General features: G+C 47.6%; 7 protein-coding genes across 7 annotated transcripts; 3 read left to right on the forward strand and 4 right to left on the reverse strand.

The window, feature by feature from the left end:
• Positions 1–462: 462 nt before the first annotated feature.
• BBK36DRAFT_1186441 (MFS general substrate transporter) lies at positions 463–2530 on the reverse strand (the record flags this gene model as incomplete). Its single annotated transcript, XM_024896487.1, has 6 exons — positions 463–892; positions 946–1286; positions 1365–2014; positions 2071–2238; positions 2299–2323; positions 2381–2530. 6 exons carry the CDS (start codon positions 2528–2530, stop codon positions 463–465), a joined length of 1764 nt encoding a protein of 587 aa, XP_024745443.1.
• Positions 2531–3582: 1052 nt separating this feature from the next.
• On the reverse strand, positions 3583–4662 carry BBK36DRAFT_1130129 (hypothetical protein; the record flags this gene model as incomplete). The annotated part of the gene is made up of 2 exons (XM_024891809.1): positions 3583–4330; positions 4385–4662. 2 exons carry the CDS (start codon positions 4660–4662, stop codon positions 3583–3585), a joined length of 1026 nt encoding a protein of 341 aa, XP_024745444.1.
• A 1031-nt stretch (positions 4663–5693) lies between these two features.
• Positions 5694–6760, forward strand: BBK36DRAFT_23977 (hypothetical protein; the record flags this gene model as incomplete). The annotated part of the gene is made up of 2 exons (XM_024897975.1): positions 5694–5974; positions 6034–6760. The coding sequence occupies 2 exons, from the start codon at positions 5694–5696 to the stop codon at positions 6758–6760; spliced, it is 1008 nt and encodes a 335-aa protein (XP_024745445.1).
• Positions 6761–7381: 621 nt separating this feature from the next.
• On the forward strand, positions 7382–8785 carry BBK36DRAFT_1130116 (hypothetical protein; the record flags this gene model as incomplete). Its single annotated transcript, XM_024891808.1, has 1 exon — positions 7382–8785. One exon carries the CDS (start codon positions 7382–7384, stop codon positions 8783–8785), a length of 1404 nt encoding a protein of 467 aa, XP_024745446.1.
• A 668-nt stretch (positions 8786–9453) lies between these two features.
• On the reverse strand, positions 9454–16358 carry BBK36DRAFT_1186452 (ketoacyl-synt-domain-containing protein; the record flags this gene model as incomplete). Its single annotated transcript, XM_024896488.1, has 8 exons — positions 15981–16358; positions 15624–15924; positions 14577–15564; positions 14436–14517; positions 14228–14373; positions 11957–14172; positions 11139–11897; positions 9454–11085 (listed from the first exon to the last, which is right to left on the reverse strand). The coding sequence occupies exons 1-8, from the start codon at positions 16328–16330 to the stop codon at positions 9454–9456; spliced, it is 6474 nt and encodes a 2157-aa protein (XP_024745447.1). The 5' UTR covers positions 16331–16358.
• A 1202-nt stretch (positions 16359–17560) lies between these two features.
• On the reverse strand, positions 17561–18127 carry BBK36DRAFT_61673 (hypothetical protein; the record flags this gene model as incomplete). The annotated part of the gene is made up of 3 exons (XM_024898364.1): positions 17561–17618; positions 17697–17893; positions 17954–18127. 3 exons carry the CDS (start codon positions 18125–18127, stop codon positions 17561–17563), a joined length of 429 nt encoding a protein of 142 aa, XP_024745448.1.
• A 907-nt stretch (positions 18128–19034) lies between these two features.
• On the forward strand, positions 19035–21225 carry BBK36DRAFT_1130349 (multicopper oxidase; the record flags this gene model as incomplete). The annotated part of the gene is made up of 6 exons (XM_024891837.1): positions 19035–19226; positions 19287–19342; positions 19408–19578; positions 19638–19808; positions 19864–19995; positions 20067–21225. 6 exons carry the CDS (start codon positions 19035–19037, stop codon positions 21223–21225), a joined length of 1881 nt encoding a protein of 626 aa, XP_024745449.1.
• Positions 21226–22742: the final 1517 nt, after the last annotated feature.

Raw genomic sequence — 22742 nt, forward strand, 5'->3', positions numbered from 1 at the left:
AATGCTAAAGTGAGTGAGTGTGGTGTGTGTGTGTACCTTATTGTAATAAGGGGTGGAACACTTGGTGGAATCTAGATATAAATGTCGGGACCCTCTTATACATGATTTGAGTGGTCCGCAGAGGCGGACGGAACTTTGATCACCCTGTAGCTCAACAGGAGAAGGCGGCGATTGCAAAATGCGCATTCGGTTTTCGTTCTTGGAAGCGAATCATGATTATCCTGTTTGACGCCTATGCATACTCATTCACAGCAAACATATTGGAGTAATCTGCGGCCTTGAATAGCCCATTAGGATTTGTTTTACGCGGCAAGGACTATCTTCCCCTTTTGTCCATATGAAAACCTAGATTCTCACAAAGTACTATCACTTCACTTACTCTGCGTATAAGTTCATTGGGAACACACGAAAGCATCAAGCCATGACAGTTGAATTCTAATTTTGGCCGTATAAATCCTTAAACTACCGGGAATTGAAGCTGCCTCGGCTGGCCGGCTGAATTCTCGCCGGTCGACGGACGAATAAGTATTTGCCTCTAACGCAACTGGGTTCTGTAGGAGGGCCAAGAACCGACAGCATGAGAGCCTCACTACCGCTGTCGCTGTTATTCCTGCCCTTGCTGTCTGTCGTGCCTCGATTTAGAGCTGGCCAAGGTAAAGCCAATGTGAATAGAAGAGCTAGCCCTGCGCATGCGACCGCAGGGGCTAGACCTATACGTATCGACTTGCCATACGCCTCCAGGATAGCATCTTTCGTCTTCGCCGAAAAATTGCCGCTGAGTGTCCTCCCTGTCTGCAGGGATGACAGTTCATCAGGCGTCAACGGCAAACCAGCTAGGTTATGTGTCAACGTGCTGGTAAAAGCGACCGCAGATATTTGAACAGTCACAGCACTGAAAAACTCAGTTGGCGATCGGTATGGAAGAGTAGGTGATGCTATACGCACGCTCCAATCTGCTGCAACATGCGGGAGTATCCCAGGGATATAGCCAACTGGTGCTTGTCGAGCACTGCTCTCGGGAATATTATTTCAGCCAGCCACGCCATACCAAGTCCGAAGCCACCTAGTATCTCATAGCTTACGATTTGGACAATTGAAAGTTTAGAATTGAGAGTCATGAAAAGAACATTAGAGACGAGAAATATGACGGCGCCAGCAATAGCTAGGGGATTGAAATATGAGATTTTCGTAGACACAACTGAGAAGATGAAGGTGCTGACGGCGAGGGTTCCAGCGAGAGGGAAAGACAGGAAGCCACTGGAGCGTGGGTCGAGTTCTTTGACGACCTGAGAATGGTCAACCGTGAACTCATATCACGAAGTACGCAGAGAAGGTAAGACTATAGTGAAAAATGAGGGGCGTACCTGTAATAGAAAGGGAGTGAACAGCGTGACAACCGATACCGATGACAGCGCGCATAAGAAGATGCCCGTGGTGGTCCACACGCTTCTGTTAAAGAGAACTGTGCGTTCAAAGATTGCCTCATTTGTTATCCTCTGTTGTACAAGCAACAGCGCAAATGACAGTCCAGACAAGGCGAACATTACTGCACTTTGAGTACTACTCCACGCGTATGATCGTCCATATTCGAGGCCTAGTATCAGAGGTATGAGAGTCAAGGCGAAAAGCGCCGTTCCAATCCAGTCGAGCAGTTTCGTCTTTTCCCAAAATTTCAGGTCATACTTTTCGCCCCTGAGGTCGGGGCCTCCTGTATAGGCTGTTCCAATTATCAGGAGAAAGACGATCCCTATCGCAGGAAGGTTGATCCAAAAGAGCCAGTGCCAGCCAAGATGAGATTGAGTGATGACGCCGCCGATGATAGGGCCTATCACGACGCTTGAGCCCAGGATTAAAGAGAAGGCGCCCATTGACACATTCTGTCTTTGCTCCCCAGGCATCAGAGCCAGCATGCGAAAACCTCCAATGCTCAAACCTACAGCGCCAACACCTGATAAGGCTCGGCCACATATAAAGCATGGCGAACTTTGTGAGAGAGCGCAAACGATTGAGCCGACTGGAGAGAAGAGTTAGTGAGCCAAGCCGGGCATCATGGGGTTATAGGGGTTGTACGGATGAACATGAGTGTTGAGCCGAGGTATACCGAACTAAAAGAACATGTTGAGTAAAGCCTGTTGCACAGAGGTTGCAGCACGCATTGTGGGATAAGGTATGCCGACGTATAGGCACCGATATCGTGCAGAGAAGAGAATTGAGCAATGATGGTAGGCAGAGCAGGTTCTGTAGGAAAAGAATTTAGGGACAACGTACGGAAGCAGAGGCTGTGATATTTTGACTTACCGATAATCGATTGATCTATGCCAACCTGATGATGCCATTAGTATGCTCTATGTGAAGGTAGACAACGGTGGAAAGGACTTACCATGAAGCCTGCAAGAGCAAGAGCACATGTGATGGTGCCCTTCCTCCATGGCGCAAGTGGAATGTTCAGATCTATGGTAGGTTCTCCCTTACTCACGATGCGTTTCAGTACCCATAAACGTCGTATCACAGAATCCAAACTGGCCACCATTGGACCGAGTCCAAAGAAATCAGCGGAAGCCATTTGCAGTTCAGAATCTAGTCTAATCCAGAGCAGAACCTTAGACCACGGTGCATACTGGACCGTAAAAGATATTACAGGAGTGTCGCCGAGGCGAGATGGGGCCAGAGTGATGCTAGAACGTTGGGGGTAGAAGAAAGTATCCAGCCGTCAGGCTGTCAGTTCAGAGCAACACTAACTAAGAATGATTGAATATCGAGAGAGGGAAAAAGTCGCGTTCGCGCCGGCCACAATTGGTCGGAAGTGAGAATAGAAAGCCTCAATGTGCATGGAGGACATTCAGCTCAATAACGAAAAACAAACGTCGCAGCAACGGCGCACGGAGCAATAACAAGCAGTGGGCAATCTCGAGATCTAGCCCGGGCCTCGTTCGGAACAACCATTACTCTGCGCGAGGCCAGTAGCCATTTTTGACGGCCATTTACACTGAAACATGAACATGCCATGCTTGTATCACCCAATACTGACGATAATATGTATCTGATGATCCCGAGACTTGTGTCTAAACGATGTGATGCGGAGCGCACCCCTCCCCTGCAGCTAACAGCCAACAGAATATCTTAGGCAACAAACGGGGTTCGGGCAGTGGCGTGCCCCCAGCTGCTCGCGGCTATCGGCATCCCCTCGAGAAGATTCAAGTCGTCGATCTATTTAAGGCTGACCAATGGAACAACGGTATTCAGAGTCTGACCACTTGAAGACCCGTTCCCCATGCGGACAGGCACTTGGTATCGGCACAACTCTGCGATTTGACCGTCTAGAGCAATGTGATGGCTGATCAATGCGCCCCTTCACGTCAACTCGAAGCCATCTGATGGCATGAAGTGTCGCACCTCATGCGCACCGACCGGGCAGTTGTCTGTGATACCAAAATATCCCCAGGAAATAACGCACCAAGCTCCATTTTCAATGAGCCTCAAAAAAAGTCCAACGATTATTGATGCGAGTAATTCTTGCTAGTGGTTGGAGTCAAGAAAGTAGGGACAATCAAATGATACCTGAGTTGATCCCTTTCAGCCACATCACAACTCTACATGGTTTTGGATCCTGACCTTGTCTCTACCAAGGCCTAAGCCCTCGCGCCAAATGTCTGAGACAAACCTGCCAAATTCCCTGGCCAAGCATTGTACATCGCCAGTCTTCCAAGTGACCCCGAGTACTGTAGCAAACCATGCCGCAGCCAGAAATTTGATTGCCGCAAACCGCCACTTTGGTAGCCACCATGCTGCGGCAGCCACTTTTACCATTTTGTTCTTGAGTTCGTCTGATTCCTCAGGGCTTTCGTACGTCGTCGTACGGTACCATTCATCAAAGTTGTAGAACCACATCAACCACTTCCACTGCATACCACACTCCACTAACACCCACCCCAGCGGGAGATAGCCCCAATGACCAAAATAAGCAAAAGCCTCGTCGAACCAGACCAGAAGATAGATGGTGCAGTAAAAAGTGCTGGCGATCGTAGATAAGGCCAAAACCGGGAGAAGCAATGTGAAATAGAAGTAAGCGCTGCTGGTAGAAGAGCGGAACCACGTCTTTCTGAATTGATACAGAAATACAAGTGCCGTCGTTGTGGCACCAGAAATTGTCGCTCCAAAGAAAACAAACTGGATGAGTAGCCGGCAGAGAAGCGCATCCGAGGATGTGAACGAAGAGAAACAGAGGCGTATCCAAAGAAGCAGAGCTGGGCCCATGACATGGTGCAACGTAGAGGCCTTATCGTTCCTCGTGACAGTAAGATCAATGATGTAAGATCCAGTCAGAATAGCACTAGGAAACTACCATTAGTTGATGTTGGAGTACACGTAACCGTCTTCTACGCACCATGATGTTAAGGACTTTGCTGTATCATTAGCAGTCCATGAGTCCATTGGAGAAAAGCCCTTTAGCACCAGCGGTAGAGTGAGGTAGAACAGAACAACTCGAGATGGTATGACGCCCACCTCGACCGCTAATCGGCTCTTAACTGCCTCGTCAAGCTGAGGCCATTCTGGAATAGTACGCTCAAAATACCGTCTTGCATGTGAGCGCACTATGGACGTGAGAAGGCCTACAACACTGACGATAGGCAGATCATGAGCCCAAATAGATTGTGCGAGCATTATCGGAAGATGGGATGGCCGTATGGGAGCGACGGGGGAGAATCGAAAGCCGTCTAATCAACCAAAGAAAGCTTTGGTCTAAATGAGCCGAGATTTTACTCAGTATTACTGAATCAGTATTACTGAAGGGCATATGAAAGCGGGAGTTTCATTGATGTGGTTCGAGAGGGTAGATACGTCTGACGCGATGATCCTCGTGTAGCGTATCAAGTTGTGACTCTTCCCATGTAGTGGCCCATATACCACATAGAAGCAAACAGAAGCAAATCTTTCTCAAGTTTTCTAATTGCGTGCCCATTCTCTTCTGTGCATGTAGTTAAGTGGAGCGTTTGCTATTGTCCTTATACACCTTGGATTTGTAGTTTAGCCGCTTGTATTATCACGCAGAGCACGGGCTTGGCCGACGGCGTAGAAGAGTCTAACGAGGTATTGATCTACAGAGTAGCGCCGTGGGTGTGGCCGCACATCCCACTTGTTGCCATCCGTGCTCCTTCGTCCACGTTCCGGCACACGCACCTACTATAACATAAGGGTAGGCCTAGCAAGAAGATTGGTCTTTGTTTCCTCACTCGAGACGACAAGCTAGATGCGGGGAGAGGCTATATATAACTCCCAAGGGCAATGGGCCACCTTTTCGTTCCATGTTCATCCCTGCGGCGTGTCTCACAGGTGATAAATATCGGGGGGATACCGTTGCGGCCAGCCTCGGAGCCAAAATGTTATCAAAGCGACCCCTGTAGTTCCACGCCCCTCTATGGGTGCCTGAGAGTAAGAAACTCGTCCCTTGTTAGGTTTAAGTCCACCTATTGTGGTCTATTCAATGCGGGAGTTACTTCTAGATTGAGTATCAGCCTTACTAGCAGGACTCGTTGCATCAAGGGCTCGATAGATAGGTTGACAATTTGCCGGATGGGGGCCCATAACTCCCTGTTCCGCTCTCTCCTTGGGTCCTCTCAACCTCATACCAGAGTATCTCAATTCTCCTTTTGCTTCACTTCCACTTCACAGACTTGCTGTCTTTGGAACCAAGAATGATGGCTCCCTTCGGGGTTTTTGACACAGACATTCATATCGTCTTGCTTTCCTTCATCGCTACTGGTATTCTCTATGAATATATCCACGGTTACTTGGAGCGAAAGCTTCCCAAATGGGATTGCTTTCCCGAAACGCTGCGTAACCGGATGTGTATCGAGATTGCCTGTATTCCTGTCCGAATCGGCCTCGTCTATTTCTCTCTGCCTTCGGTAGTATTAGTTTTCACGCCAGCCTCTAACTGGACGGCTGTTGATACTCAGCGCTCATTGACCGCCTGGTTCGTCTCAAAGGAGTGTTTTGATGGAGAAGGATCGCTTACTGACTGTTCAAATGTAGCTCCTTGATGACTGGCGCCTATCTATTTGACCTGATGATCTACAGGGAAGATGTCTTTGGCGTTCTCCATCACTGCATGGGACCAGCACTGCTCCTTTGGACACGCCTGTGCTTCTCATCTTTCAGTTCAGCCGATGCCCTGGTTTCCCGCAGCCTCATGATGTTCGTCTTTTTTGGCGCAGCGACGGGCGGTGTGTTTGCCAGCGCTGGAGTCTTTGTACTGCGAGTGGGAAAGAGATACTTGGAACGCGGCACCCTCCACAGATATTTCGCACTCTGTGTTGCAGGCTTAACTGTCACCACGGTGCTCAGCTGCTATCTTAATGTTCTCTACTTCTTGCACACATGGGATCAAGCTTACGCATACTTCGGGCTGGCCGTCCCACTTCCCATCATTTGGGAGACTTTTGAGTGCTACCTGCAGTGGCGATGGCTGCTCCGCTTCTACAGCATCGAAGACAAGCTGCGGAGAGGAGATCGCAGGTCGAAAGACTTCTCCGACGAGTCTGATCATAATTGCCAGGTAGCTGACAATAAGCACGAGATACCATCAGCGTTCCCCCGCGGAACGGTATCTGCGTTGCGATTGCTTGTTTGTCAATGGGTGTTGCTACTGTGCTACCTCTACTTCAAGTGTGTGCGGGAGCTGTACTATTGCTGGTCAACTGCATCGGCACAATTGGCCTACCGGGTGGAAGCTGCTTCCAATAACAGCTTGGAGTGGTAGCGTTTGGCTATGAGGGGTATGAAATCCCCGAAAGACTACCTAGGTACCTATGCATTGATGGTGGGCATATATAGGCGCAACTGAAGGAATGTAATTAGAGCCGTACAGCCAGTTATTCTCGAAAAAGTCATTTGCGCGAAGTTCTCATCCATCGTAGAATTGTGGATACGAGTAGATTTGGACTACCTTAAATCAAGTATACCGCCTAGTTAAAATTTTATCGAAAGTCCAACCCTTTGTATATCTCCATAAAGTTTTCGTGGTCACTCAGCTCAACTGCACCTATACATAGGTCAGTCAGTAAGCGTTATCACACTGACAGGTAAGATCATGGGAGATTCCACCCTATCTAGCCAAGCGACTGTTGGGTTCTGAGCCTACTACTGTGGCTGGATCACACGGACCAACCCAGTTTAATGACTCGAGCGCGGAAAGAAATATTAAAGAGCAACAGGTAGGCCCTGGTTCAGCTGATGTCGTTTCTTCTATTCAAGAAAACGTACGACAGAAAAGAAGGCAAACTGGACGACCACCTCGTGCGCGTCCCTCGCCTACATATCGTCTTGCAACTCTCCTTTCGGTCTGCTTGCATTAAGCATGGAACAAGCAGTCACATGCAACATGGACTGGGAGTACTTGTCCCCAATTGACCAAATTCTTCCTCGCATGTACTTTGGGGAAATACTCTGCTTTCCCTGTACAGACGACGCGTTGGTTCCACTGCTGAAGCAAGGGTTGAGCAAAGTTGCCGTCAATGTCCCACAGATAACATCTTTCGTCTTAAACGACGCTTCCCGGCCGGGAAACATCCGACTTGGCTGCGGACGCGATACTATCGACAACATTCTGGTATATCGTGAAAATGTATCGCGAGATATACCGGACTACGAGATGCTGAGAAAGGCCTCTTTCCCAATTTTTCCGGATTCCTGTCTCTTCTATCCTCACATTCCGGAAGTGCCATTCGCTGCGCCTTGGCCCGTTATGCGTGCCGAAATCACGCGGCTTCGTGGAGGCTTTGTGCTCGTGGTCCTTGCTCACCACTGTGTCTTTGACGGTGTTGCCTTATCAGAACTGCTCGACATGTGGGCAGCGTCCTGTCGCGATCCTCTTGGCCAGTCTCCAAAGGTGAGCCAAGACCGGATGAACAGGAAGGCGATGCTGGAGAACAACGACTTAGAACATAGGCGACCTCAGCCCTCTGTGATCTTCAAAGTATCCAGTAAAGGGCGATTTCTTCCCCAGATCATGTCTCTACTTCAGCTACCATTCGGTTCGATCTTGCCTAAGCCTCTTCAGCCTTCCTGGCCTATCACCATGTACCGTCTGCCGTCCTACAAGCTTCGGAATCTCAAAACTACACTGAACCAACTCTGCTCCGAGTTTGGGGTACAGTTTCTCTCAACAAACGATGTAGTATGCGCTCTGGTATGGAGCTGCGCTACGATGGCAATGAATACCAAGTCTTGGCCTTGGATTTCGTCGAATCATTGCTCGACGGGTGTTTCAGTAAATGTCCGGTCGAAACTTCAGCCACGCCTCCCGGCCGACTTCCTCGGATGTGCAATTGGAATTGCCTACATTGAGGTGTCAAGGAGACACCTTTTGGCTGCGGCCACAGGAAAATCGCTCGAAATGTTGGCCAGTGTCGCTGCAGCTATTCGCCGAGGAGTAGATGGAGTGACGAACATGAAAATGAAAGAAATAATCGCCTATGTCGACACTCAGGAGGATGCGAGCAAGCTACAGTGGCGACCGAAGAGGCTGAACGAGTTCTATATCGCTAGCTGGGCGCATCATCGAATATATGATGTTGAATGGGGTTCCCAGATTGGCAAATGTGAGGCGCTGCGAGTCGCTCAAATGTCCCTTATGCCGATGTGTGTGATACTGCCACCGCGGGATAAGCTCGGGTCTATAGACAGTCGACACCGAGATGTAGAAGTGGCTATTTCACTTCAATCTTTCCATACGAAACGATTCAGGAATATGAATCTTATGAAGCAATTTGCAGAAATGATATAGGATATTTGCACGTTAGCAGTTATAGCTCAATAAACCACATTAGCGGATTCTCTTTAACAGGGGTATTTTAATACATTTCTAGGCACCTGATGTTCTTGAATACTAGTGACGGCTATAGGATGTTAATTCTCGCGTCTACATAGCCGTAAAAAGACAGCTTTGCTAATAACATAACAGACAACTGGTTGTATTAGAATGCGCCGATAATGAATCAGATAGGGAGGGATAAGTTAGAACCGACCTTGATAAGCGTTATTAATTGCGCCCGCTTAACAATACTCGAGAAGCACAGTATTCCTGCAAGACTTATTGCTCGACTGTATCTCTGTCCCGCCTAATGCATTATAGCAATTAGATAAACTCTCTGCTTCTTTTCTATAACTTACGTTAGGTTAAATAGCAAGCAGCAGCGAGGATAGAGAGGTTTGCCTTTATAGCTTTAAAGGTAATAGCTTAGTAAAAAGGGGAAATATAGTTATTAAATTTAAAACTTTACTAATAGGTTAGTTAGTAAGTATATATATATAGAGAGAGTTTTACTTTTTATTCTTAATTCTAAGAATACTTAATAAAAATAAGATATATATATTAAAAGTATATATAATAAAAAGGTTTTTTCTTTTACTTCCCTTATATTATTAATTAAACCAACTCTTTTATTAATCCTTTTACCTTGAGAAAGTGCCCTTAATAAACTCTGCTACACGCTCTGTGTTCTTGCCCTTGTGCAGCATTGTAAAGTGGTTCGCATCGTGTATACGCTCAATCGACAGATTCTCGCTACCGAGCAGAATCTCCCAGTTATTCCCGCCGAAATTTGTCCGATTCTCCAGCAGCCACCGCATCTCTCTCGGGTCGTCGTCTCTGTATTCTGGGCGTGCGTCCGTGTCCTTGCATACGCCATCCTCAGCCCAGAGTATATATGTCTTGGGTGGTGATGCTTTGCCACAGAGAGCCTTCTCCCATGGGACTGGTTTCCACTCATCGAGTGCGTCGATAAATGCAAGAAAGTGAGCGAGGAGCCAGTCTGGCGCTTTTCCCTCCCCAAAAAGTCCCAGGCCATTAATGAAATCGAAGAGTCGTGCGGGCAGCTTTTCGATACCAATCGGATTGGGAGAATCGAGAAGAATCAGGCGTTCGACTGTTTCGCCTGCGCGTGTCAATTGGATTGCTGCTTCATAGGCACAAATGCCTCCCGCTGACCAGCCTCCCAGACTGTACGGTCCGTGTGGTGCTCGGCGCCTAATCTCCTCAATGTAGAGCGAAGCCAATCCCTTTAGACCAAACTGAACCAATTTGTCGGCCGACTTCAACCAGGGACAGTTGAGGCCGTACACACAGACATCTTTGCCGACTGCGTTGATGGGCGCGTACGAGGTCGCGGAGCCAGATCCGTCTGGAAGGAGGAACAGAGTATAGAGCGCAGACTTGGGGCTGCCCTGCAGCAGCGTTGAAGTTGCCCGGTACTGCTTCAGCTCGCCCAACGGCTCTGGCTCAACTTGTTCCTTGGCAGCTGGCTGGAAGAAGTGCTTGAATGAGTCAAAAGTGGGATGCGATACGAAGAAATCAGCATCTAGCTCAATCTCCAATTCTTCGCGGATGCGGCCGAGTACTGTCAGCGACATAAGCGAATCCATGCCCATTTCACCAAGGTTTGCATTATTCATAATGTCAGTCGTAGACACGCCAATCTCTTCTGCCAGAATAGCACACACATCTTTACATATACTCCCAGACACCGATTCAGGTAGACTTCGAGTTGGGGTAGTGATGGCGTTGCTAGTCATGGCGTCAGAGCTGTCGCTGAGTGGAGAGACCATCTCAAAGACACTTGACTGCTCGGAAGATTGATCTGATGTGGAATTCTTCAAGCCCAGGTGGGCAGCGAACTCGGCAAATGTTGCGCAAGCCTCAAAGGCTGACGACTCAACGTCCAAGTCAAGTTCCTCGCGCAGTCGTCCGGAAATTGTGAGGGAGAGAAGGGAGTCAACCCCGTAGTCCGCAAAAGCAAGATCATCCTGGATACTGGCTAAAGGAATGCCGATCTCTTCAGACAAGATCTTGATGACGGCCTGCAGAGGTTCTTTCGCAACTGCCGCAGCAGAAGCAGACTTCAGAGCCGCTTCGAGCTTCTGCGGTTCAATCTTGGTGTCATGCGTGCGGGCTATGGGAATTGGCGCAGCTGAATTCTTCTTCGGGGCCTCCGCTCTCGCCACAGAACGTGCCTGTACTTGAGGCTCACTGACAGATTTCGGCGGCGGCATCGCGTTGTTTAGTACCTTACGAGGAATACCTTGGAACTGCGCAAGTCAGTAAACAAAGATTACACACGGCTTTGCGAGTGTCAACTTACAGTAATGCTACCACAAACGCCGACAATACCATCATCATCAAAGATGTAGACGTCTCCGGCATAAGTGGTGCCTTCAATGGGTCGCATCCTGACATAGGTGCGGTATGTCTTGTCTTTGCAGAACTTCCTTACGGCTCTGAAGGACTGCCAGCCGTGGTTGATGAACACTTGATCTTTGGGCGTCTTGGAATGGCCGTTCATCAAGAATCCAGCAAGCTGACCACAGCTATCAATCCACATGGGATTGCAGTGGAAATTGCCCTCATCAACTTGGAACCGAACTAGAGCCGTTGCCTCAAAGTCCTCGGCGTCAACGATAGCCTCTTGCATGCCCTTGTAAGCGTTACTGTAGTCAACCAGACTGGAGAACAGCTTATAGATTACACCAGAGGAAAGACGACTGTTGAGACCTTGATCAGCTTTCCCTTTGAGCCACTCAATACTGCGCTCAACGTAGTATTGAGTACTATCCCAGCTCTTGAGCCAGACCTTGGGCTGCTCGAAGGAAAGCGTGCATTGAGCATGGTCGACTGTCTTCTTGCCCATGGCATTGATGCTGTAAATGGACATCGATGCATCCTTGCTGACGCTTACATCATGGTTAATGTCGATCCTAAGTAGCATCGGTGAACCTTCCTTGTGGACCAGAGCTTTATGAACAACCATGTCCTGGACATCCACCGAGTGATCTTTGAGATCCAGACGATATTTGCCCAAGACATAATTGCCCAATGTCACGCCAAAATCTGTGTACAATGACTACCATGTTGTTAGATAAAGCAAGCATATATGGTCAGGAGGGGTGAGGAAATACATACCGACGTGCAAACTCGGTTGCCATTGACGACATGGCCGTACACGACTTCGCGCAACTGCTCGCTTGTAAATTCACACTCCGCTGTGATGCTGAGTTTTCCTTTGTCGACGAGCTCATGCACAATCCGATGAACAGAGGCGGTTGAGAAAGAAGTGGGCGCTGGTGCTGGGGCGGTGGGCTGAACAGGAGGATCACCCCGTGTGAGCAGCCAATCATGCACATACTCAATCCAATACCTCTTGTTATCCCAGCTATAAGCCGGCAAAGGCAACACCTCTTTGCATCCTTCAAAGTCGCGGTGATACTCGTCCCAAGTTATGGTCAACCCCTGACAATACAAGGTTGCCAGACTTGAAGTGAGAACTTGCCACCCATCTTTATTGCGCATCAGGGAAGGAACAGCAGTGACGTCTTGTCCAAGATTTGCTTTAAGAAGGGTTGAGCAGACTGTGTGCGGGCCTAGCTCGATCCAGGTCGTCTTTTCGGAGATCACGCCGTCTGCTTTAGCTGACTGCAGAACGCCATGGAAGTTGACAGCTTCTCTGCAATGACGGCTGATGTGCTTGGCCTCAAAGGAAGGCATCTCGCCGGCATGGAATGTCTTGCCTAGTAAAGGACAGCCTATTGGCACGCGCGGAGAGTGGAACGTGACTTGAGAAGCAATGGCTTCCAGTCCATCCAATACCGGGTCAACCTGTGCCGAATGGAACGCAAACGGAACGTTGACCCTCGTTGCCTTCAGGCCGCTGTCTGTGAGTTTCCGAGCAAGTTCTTCAATATCATCTACACAGCCACTGACGACTGTATCTTGTGGACCGTTAATGCACGCAACGTCATGAAGAGTTGAATCCAAATATGTCTGGATCTGATCGACGCTGCTTCGGATTGCCAGCATCGCGTGGCTTCCTCTGCTGCATTTCTCTTGCAGGAGTCGGGCTCTCATGCCGACAAGGTAAATGGTATCGCTTGCCGTGAGAACACCCGCGGCCTTTAGAGCAGCGTAGTGACCCAGACTGTGGCCGACAACATAGGCCGGCTGCATTCCCAGTGACACCCAGAAGCTTGCAAGTGCCATCTGCACACATGTAGTGCCTAGTTGGACAACGAGCGGCTCGAGATCGTCAATATTGGCGGATCCGTCAATAAGCGGCAAAATGGATGGAAATCCGTGCCGTCGCGCCAAGAGGTCGTAAGAGTTGATCTCCTCGCGAAAGCTTGCAAATTGCAGTAAATGCTGGCCCATAGCGCTATACTGCGATCCCTGACCGCTGAAGACAAAAGCGACAGGCGCTTCTGTAGATCGTTTGTGATTGTCCCGATTGACTTCTCCCTCTAAAGCGCCAAGCAACTGCTCGCAATCTGTAGCCGCGATTGCGATGCGAAACGGATGGTGCATCCGGCGAGCCGTGCTCGTATAAGACAACTTGGCCAAGAACCCTTCCGTATGTGAATGCTGTCGCACAAACTCTGCGAGTTTTGCTACATTCCCCTTGAGAGATTGAATGGATTTGGCGGATATCGTCACCACGTGAGCCGCCCGGGGGTCCAGGGTTGACGAAGACATTGTGAGCTCTGGATAATCCTCCAACAGCAGTGCAGTGTTGCCACCAGCAGCCGAAAAGTTATTGACGAAGGCGCGACGTATGTTGTTGAGTTCATCCCTTCGCTTCCACTCTGTGACAGCTTTGGCTATATGGACATTGCGTTTATCCAGGTCGGTGGGAAATTTGTGATTGATCTTCCCCTTGATACCGCAGTGTGGAGGGATCAGGTTCTTCTGCATCATTAACAGAACCTTGATTAGGGCCGTGACTCCAGATGCGGACTCAGAATGGCCGACGTTTGCTTTTGTCGATCCCAGATAAAGACTTTCATGGGGCAATCTCGTAGTCGAGGGAGCGAAAACCTTCAGGACTGAGGCCATCTCCGTCGCGTCGCCGGCTTGAGTTCCGGTCCCGTGCATTTCGATGTAGCTGACTTGGTGAGGATGGACGCCAGACTCAGTGAGTATCTTGGAGAAGATTTCCTCTTGAGCTCCGCAGTGCGGCCGTGTAATGGACACGGATTCGGCAGAGTGGTTTGTATGAGCGCCCAAAATGACTCCAAGGATAGGGTCACGGTCTGCGACTGCATCCTCAAGCCTCTTCAGGACAACTGTACCGACTGCATCTGCCCGACAATAACCGTCGGCTGCATCATCAAACGTGTTGCAGTTGCCTGTTGAAAAGAATGTCAGCTCGTAGCTCTCAACCAATGCGGCAGCATAACACACCTGTCCTTGAGAGAAAATGCCCACGGTCTAACCCTGCGAAACTATCGGGGTTCGACATTACATTCGTACCGCCTGCAATGGCTGTATCGCATTCATTTCGCCAGATGGAGTTGCAAGCTAAATGAATTGCCGCAAGACTCGACGAGCTGGTTATAGAGATCGTGTCAGTTGAATCAGGGACCATTGTGAACGACTTTCAAAGACTTACCATGCGGTGTCAACACTGACTGAAGGACCGCAGTATTTGAAGAAATAGTTGATCTTGCCCGGTGTAAAGGCTCGATTGCCGCCTGAACTGGATTAGACACCTTGGCCTCCTGGCAATCCACGCTTCGGACTTGTCTCTTACCTGGGATAAAATAGGTGTCCACATTCTGACCGCAACTGACTTCTCGATAGTCGTCACTGGTCATGCCGTAGAAGACACCAACACGGTCTCGTTGAGTTGACGGTGTTCGGTCGGCAACAATGCCTGCCATCTCAAGTGCCTCATACGCGGTCGCCAGGGCCAAGCGTTGGCCGGGATCGGATTGCTCGGCTTCTTTTGGTGAGATGTTGAAGAACTTTGCGTCAAATAGGCCTGGTTCGTTTATCCAGCACCCATGCATGACCTTGCTTGTGTTCTTACGCTTGCCAGTGGCATCGTAGTACAACTCTGCATTGTATCGGTCTTCTGGCACACGCCGATGAACGTCAAGTCCCTTGTAGAGAAGGTCCCAGAATGCTTCAACATCTGCGGATTCTGGAAATCTTCCAGACATCCCAATGATAGCGATCTTGGAGTCGCCTGGCCTAGCTGTACTAGAAGATTTCGATCCTGTACCTGATGCAATGCCCTCCATGATGCTATCAATGACAACGACACGCCTCGAAAGCATTGGCGGAAATGAGAGCTTGAGACTCGAACAAACATTGGTTGAAATTGGAAGCAATGCGCATTGGCTCGCAGGGCCTGCTGCTTCGAACACCTTCTGTATGTTCTCGGCTGCTTCTCCCAAATCCAGAGGTGAGATGAGAATGCCCTCGAGAACATGATGAAGCAAGTCTTGGAATTGAGTCCCTTGTAGAGGCTTTCGGGCAGTCGAACTGGAGACGAATGGTATTTTGCTTGCGAGGCCGCTGACCGAACCAACGTCCCGAAGTACGCGTTCTATATCTCCCGCAGAGAAGATGTGCGACGCATGATAAGGAGCGTGCACAGCAATCGGCGTAAACTTCAATTTCCCCGCAAACTGCGAAGATTCCAGGAAGTGCTGCACAACTGCCGGTGGACCGCTGACTGTCCAAGAATTTGGGCCCTTTGCACTGACATACGGCGAGGAAAGAGGAGGAATGTTCTGCTCGATTAGCAAATGTCATCTTCTCCTTGTAAAGGAATATAGTGGCATCTACTCACAGAGTTGTCCTTGTAGGACGCAATGGCTTTTTCGGCAAGTGCTAGTGGGAATTGTGATTCGGGGACAACGTATGACCAAGAAGAGCTGATATTCGACTGTGGATGATCGAACAAAGCTGCCGTTCTGGCAACCAAGAGGCCTACTCTCAGCGACACCCGAACTGCATCGATGCCTGCTTGCACCAGCTCGCCAAGTGACTGCGAGGAACTGACTGCTGCTGCGGCCAGTGCTCCAATGCACAGCCCGGCGACGTGTGTACTCGGGCCCGTTGGGTACGTTTCTTGGCCATTTCCGAAGTGACTGCGTAGTATCAGCCTCTGGCTTCGCCGGCACTGTCGCTGTCGAGGACATCTTACCTGATGAAACAGCACAACTGATAGACAGTTGCCAAAGTACTCTCTAACGCCGCATTCTCGTTCTTTTTGTCGGCTTTCAAGACTCGAGAGACAAGGTTTTGGATGCTGGAGAAAGCTGGAAACGATTGTCGCTCTGCAGTCGGAAGTCGAGCTACCTCGTGTCTCAGAGTGTGATTAACTTGGTCGATAAAAGAGGTCAAGTAAGGATTGTCCTTCTTCAAAAGTAGCGGCTGCAACTTCGACAGGCTACAGCTACTCTGATCTCCAAAAACAAGAACTCGAATCGAGCGAACTTCGGCATCGGTTTGGTAGATTGTCGTACTATCCATGGCAGACGTTGAATCCAGCATTGCGTACACAGAAGCCAAAAGTCACCAAAAGGGCTGGAAGTTAGACTCAATATTCACACTCTTGGTCCTTCAGGTGTTTAGTTTAAGTAATATACCAGCAGAACAGAGGAATACACGGTGAGAACTAAGTACATTCCAAATCATTGCATGTGCTCTGGAGTGGTGATCTCATTGTCTCAAACTGAGACTCAGCCACATACGCTTTCAGAGCTGCGTGAGGCAGAGATAAAGCCAAAACTGCGATCACCCCATACCAAGAGCGGCTCGGGATCACGATGCAGCATTTCGGCCCGCGCTGTCGTGTACCACGATGCAATATTGCGCCTGTAATATAGTGTATCACGGCGCAATATTCCCGCCCTGCAATCCGTACTATTGTGTAGCACAATGCAATATTGCCGCCCGTAGTGTTGTGTTCCCCGATGTAATATTGCGCCTCGTAATGTTGTGTAAGTCGAAGTCAGTGATATCATCTCGACCATTTTCGAGATAAGACTTTAGTTTAATATAGAAGAAATTAGCAAGGACTCTTTCACGAAAGACATTAGCTTATTACAGTGGGCGGGGGATTCTGGAAGACTCCTTGATAGCAACAGTACATGTAATTATCTCCCAAGAGGATCCAGTTCTGTCGTATGACTCTACGTTCACCGGAATTGACTAGTTGCTACCACACACTGACTCGCATCGTTCAGCCTTGCAATCTCTCTAACTGTGAATAAATGTCAAGGTATACTGAAAACGGCTGTTCTAAATATAGCTTAGTTCCTCTATACGAGTTTCCAAGCTGTCCACATTCCTGGCCTAATGTTCCATGTTACTACTCAAGGTTGTTCAATATACTCCGTATGTCTACTTGAATTACGCAAGAAGTTAGAACAAGCTCTCAGCCAGTGTTGAGGCCGAGGAGTACCGACCTATATATGCAAGATACATAGACTTTGTACGATACACCTCTAGAACAGTTCCGGAAACTAAATGAAGCTACGACGAGACAAGAATCAGAGCTTTTTACACTGTTTATTATAAACAGCATCGTAGAAAATCGGAAACTCCTCACCAATACCAGTTACTGCCTAGAAAATAGGTGAACTTAAAGTCAGTCTATAACGTCTAACTATATCTTTCACAGTACTTAGGCAGTCTACTGTCGCACATTACAGAAGATACAAAGCAGCCGTTTCCCATCTTCCCGAACTTTTGCTTCTAATCGCTATGGGTAACGAGGAGTTATTTGGGCACAAGCTCTCCGTTATCCAGGAATTCTTCAAAGTAGCCAATCGTCATACTATAGCCATGTGATTGTCAGCGTCCCTTCATAAGGCTCTCATACTTTAATATTGGAATAGAGAAGAAGATGACTCACGTTGATCGTGAAGTGTCGGCAAAGTTCTTGTGATCGGGCGCTACTTTTTCCAAGAAGCGCGGATCGGCCTTCATCCGTAGGAAGTCCTCCATGTTCCGAAAGACAAACTGCACAATGCAATCGTAGTCGGACAACTTTGAGAATTCGGGGTCATATAGCTGGAAAAGCAAAGGCCGACTTGTGCTGTCGTTATGGGTCTGGAGCGTCATCAGAATCTACCTGTGTGAAGGCATGTCAGGTAAAAACAAACGGCTTACCATGTTATACCGCACGATCCCATATTCCTTCATCAGTCCGCTAACTAGCGGAGCATGAGTCTTGGTCATGTACTCTCGGTAGGCACTCTCGCTAAGTCCTGGTTTACGATAGGCAGTAATGGTAAGACATAGTAGCTGCTGTGGTTTTGGAAGAGGGGAGTCTGTGATGGCCATTGGGAACTCTGGTGTCCTGAATCTCGCGACGGGGAAATAAGCCCTTGATACAAAGTCGATGACGCGATTGATGCGCCTGTTGGTAAGTTGTCGAGATGTTCTAACTAAAGCATCAAGTGAAGAGAGGTCATGAGCATGGCATTTATTAATGCCGGGATTAGGGAGCTGAGCCGTGCGACGCGATACCGCATTCATCGGAAGCATGTGTACGACCATGCAGAGGAATTCTGCAAGGGGTCAAGTGTGGATAATGGCATGGCTGAACGACGCTTTCGGCAACCTCGTCATTTTGGTGTGATACCGATTGCGGCGGCTTCCGCTGCGATGGGAAATTCGATCTCTCGCAGCAAAAAGCGATTCGCGTGCCTTGCATTCCTTGCGTCACATGAATTGACGGTCATTACAACGAATCGGGAAGTCAATGCTGTCCATCACCGCGTCCCTCCCTTATCAGGGGCATACAATTTCTCGATCCATCCAGATAATAGTCTCCGTCGCAATCACACAGACGAAAGTCTCCGCGTATTACAGGGTATCTTACAGCTCCGGCGCTATTTGTTTCTGATGCATGCAGTGCTAGCTTCAGTAGATGACAGATGCATCAATTAATAGAGTGGCACAGAGCTGCTCCGCTGAATGCAGGAGCTTGAGCGAATGCATGATTACCTGTGATGAATGCAGAACTGCTTACAATATTGTTCCTTTTTCGTCTGCTGGGAGGCGACTTTTTCGAACTTGGGCCTCTTGGGGAGACTGCGGCTCTGATGCCCTGTCAAAACAGTCTGCCTAAGATTCACGATATAAGAATGGCCTTGTAGTAGGAATTTACACAACCATCTGTCTCAATCGCATGACACAACGATACTCGCTCAAGATTCAGATCCTCCAGTACTGGCATTCATTCATGATGAGCCGATTTGCGTGGGTGCTGCTGGTGGCGAGTCTCTTGCCCACAGACGTTTGGGCAAAGACTGTTCGAGAGACTTTGCGAATTACTTGGGAAGAGGGCGCTCCAAATGGGCAGTCGAGAGAGTTCATCCACACAAATGGACAATTTCCGAGTCCAACGCTTGTCTGGGACGAAGGGGATGACGTTGAAGTAAGTGTTTTGCATCATTTGATCAACTGTTCCACCAATACTAACGCAAGGGGCCTCCAGGTAACTGTTATCAATGACATGGCAAAGAATGTTACTGTGCACTGGCACGGCCTAGAGTTCGTTCGACTCCATCCTCTTTTGCTTACAGAATGGTTTGGCTAACACTGAACGCTCTTTGCAGTCAGAAAGATACCCCTTGGTCCGATGGCACTCCTGGTCTTTCGCAACGACCCATCCAGCCCGGAAAGGAGTTCGTATACAAGTTCAAAGCGTCGCCTCCAGGAAATCACTGGTATCACTCCCATGAAAAGATGTCACTGGTCGATGGGCTCTATGGAGCTATTCATATCAGGTCAGTCATGCCCGCACTTCAGCCTTTCAGCACTTGAAAGCTGACCAACAGCTGTATAGGCCGAAGCAAGATCGTACTGGGCTATGGAGTCAGATAAGCGACGACGAAAAAGACATCGAAGCTATGGAAAAGGCTGCCCGTGATCCCGAGTATCTCGTCGTATCCGACTGGAGCCAGTATACTTCTGAAGAATATTGGAAGATATCCACTGATTCAGGTCTTCTTGTTTTGTATGTGCATCCAGAAACCACTTCTACCGCGACGACGTAACTAATAGCCAAACAGTTGCCTCGACAGCATTCTGGTTAACGGTAAAGGAGAGCTTTACTGTCCGGGCCAGAAGTTTCTTCAAAGTGAGCTTGCTCCAGGCCTAGCTCAGAATGGATTCCCGCCGGGCACTGAGGTCTCAGACAAAGGGTGAGCTACACATATGCCAAGCCCCTAATCGCTCAATCGCATTCCATACATACTGACTTGCGTGCGGCTAGGTGCTTCCCGGCGGATATCGACCAAGTTCAGGGCGGCCCCTGGAACATCACCAAGCGTCCAGACCTCATACCGCCACGGGTGCAGGAAGGTTGCGTTGCATCCAAGAACGAGAATGCAACTATTGTCGTTGACCCGTGCAAGAATAACGGTTGGGTGAGCATGCACATAGTAGCCGCTGCCACCATCGCTCAGATTGCGTTTTCGGTCGACCAACACCCCTTCTGGATATACGAGGTCGACGGCAACTACGTGCAGCCCAAGAAGTTCGTGTCGACCGTAATGTCTGCGGGAGAGACCTTTTCGATTATGATGAAACTCGACCAAGAACCGGGAAAGTACACAATGCGCATACCCAACTCTGGGGCTTCACAGGTACTAGGTGGTTTTGCCGAAATGGTCTATGCGGGCCATTCGCAAAGCCCTACCTCAGAGAAAGCGTACCTTTCTTATGGGGGTAATCCAATCACGCCAGATGTCGAGTTGCATTCTTATTTCCCGTGGCAGTTGGAGACGGATCACATGCCGCCGTGGCCTCCGAATAAGCCCCGACCCGGGAAGGCTGACCAGGAAGTTTTTCTCGCACTTGGTCGCGTCGGCGCACCATACAATTACACTATGAACACCAAGTATCTATTACCAGTGGATTTTCAGAATGACGATCCCCTGCTATTCTATCCCAACGCCACGCTCGGCACTGAGGACGAAAACTTAGTGATCCGTACTAAGAATGGAACTTGGGTTGATCTTATCCTGCAGGTGTCGACTCTGCCTGGCGATAAATCTGCATTTGAACATTTCATCCACAAGCACGGCAGCAAAACATGGAGAATCGGCTTTGGAACGGGCGTTTGGAACTACACCAGTGTTGAGGAGGCGATTGAAGAGCGGCCTGAGGATTTCAACTTGGAGACTCCTGGCCTGCGTGACACATGGATCACAGCGTTTTCTTTTAATGAGGAGGCTTCATGGAGCGTTTTCAGGTACTATGTCGACAACCCTGGCCCTTGGCTATTCCACTGCCACATTGAGCTCCATTTAATGGGTGGAATGGGAATTGTTATCTTGGACGGTGTGGATGCATGGCCAGAAGACATTCCAAGCGAGTATCAGCTAGACAAGCCGCAGGAGAAACCGCAAGAGAAACCACTTGCATGTTAGAATTTCAGGCATGGCGACAAAGCTCTTAGACATTTTATAGGAATTTTTTATCTTAAAGCTTTATTAATATAAATAGAGTTCTCTTATTTAAACTATAATAAATTCTTATTAAATTGCTTTTAAAGAAAACTAGGTATATTATTAGTATTATAGTATTTATACTTATTATATATTTTTATATAAGTAATACTTTACTTTACTTAGTAAAGTAAACATTTTACTTAGTAAAGTAAGAATTTTACTTAATAAAGTAAAAGTTCTATATTTAGTATTTAAAAGAAAAAATATAATAATATTATTAAAAGAGTTAAAGAAGTAATTATATTTTTTTTAATATTTTATAATATAAAATATAATTATTATTAAAAAAAATTAAAGTTTTATATAATAATAACTTATAAAAAAAAAGTAAAATAATAAATTATAATAGCTTTAAATAAGTACTATAATAAATAATAATAGCTTTAAATAAGTATTATAATATAATACTATATAATATATTATAATAATAAAATTTTATTAAAAAAAGAAACTAAAAAATAAAAATAAAATAAATTTTTTTTTAATTATTTATAATATTATTATAAACTTAATTATAAAAAGTTTTTTTAATATTAAATAAAATTAATATAACTTTTATACTTTAATTTATATTATAGGGTAGTTATTAAGTAGGTATTAAGAAGTATATTAACTCTTACTTAGGGTATGCTACTAAGAGGCAGGCAAAAGCCTTTATATACCCTATCCTGTAATCTGCATTACGTGCTGCTAGCACTTAATAAAACTATAGCCTATGCAGTGCTAAAGCCTTATATAAACCCTAGCCGACCTTACTAGGCTGTAGCGCTAGCACTTAATAGCTAAGGGCTTAATAAATAACTAGCCTTATAGTAAAACCTTAGACCCTAGGGCTAGCCTTATATACTATACTATATAACTATTATAATACCTACTACCTTATTATTTATACTATAGCAGCGGCCTAAGCCTACCTCTCCTTAAATTATAGCTATGCCTTATATAATTCCCTCTTCTTTTACTTACTAGCTATAGTATAAGCAGGTAGTATAAAAAGGGCAGCTAGCGCTGCAGCTATTATATAAGAGGCTGGCCTTTAAGGCAAATAGTAAAGTTAGTAAAAGGATAAAGGCTAAAAGGCTAAAGAAAGGATAGGTTAAAAGCTATAGGCTATAATAAAAAAGGCAAGGTAAAAGGCTAAAGGTAAGGTTAAAGGCTATAATAAAAAAGAAGGCAAGGGCAGGCAAGGCTGCTAGGCTTATAAAAGGGGGTATAAGGCTTACCTGTTAATCCGCATTAAGTCATGCCACGACTCGATGAAATTATGGCCCGTGCGCAGGCCGGCGCCCGCAAGCCGCCTTGTATAACAGGGGGCACGGCTCGATGTGCCACGGCTTGATGAAGCAGTGGTAAAGGTGTAAGGGTAAAGTGGGGCCCACTAGGCTAGACTAGGCTAGTCTAAAAAAGTAAAAAATACTAATAAATCTAGAAAAAAA

Source organism: Trichoderma citrinoviride (assembly GCF_003025115.1).
Source record: "Trichoderma citrinoviride strain TUCIM 6016 unplaced genomic scaffold BBK36scaffold_19, whole genome shotgun sequence".
Taxonomy (NCBI): domain Eukaryota; kingdom Fungi; phylum Ascomycota; class Sordariomycetes; order Hypocreales; family Hypocreaceae; genus Trichoderma; species Trichoderma citrinoviride.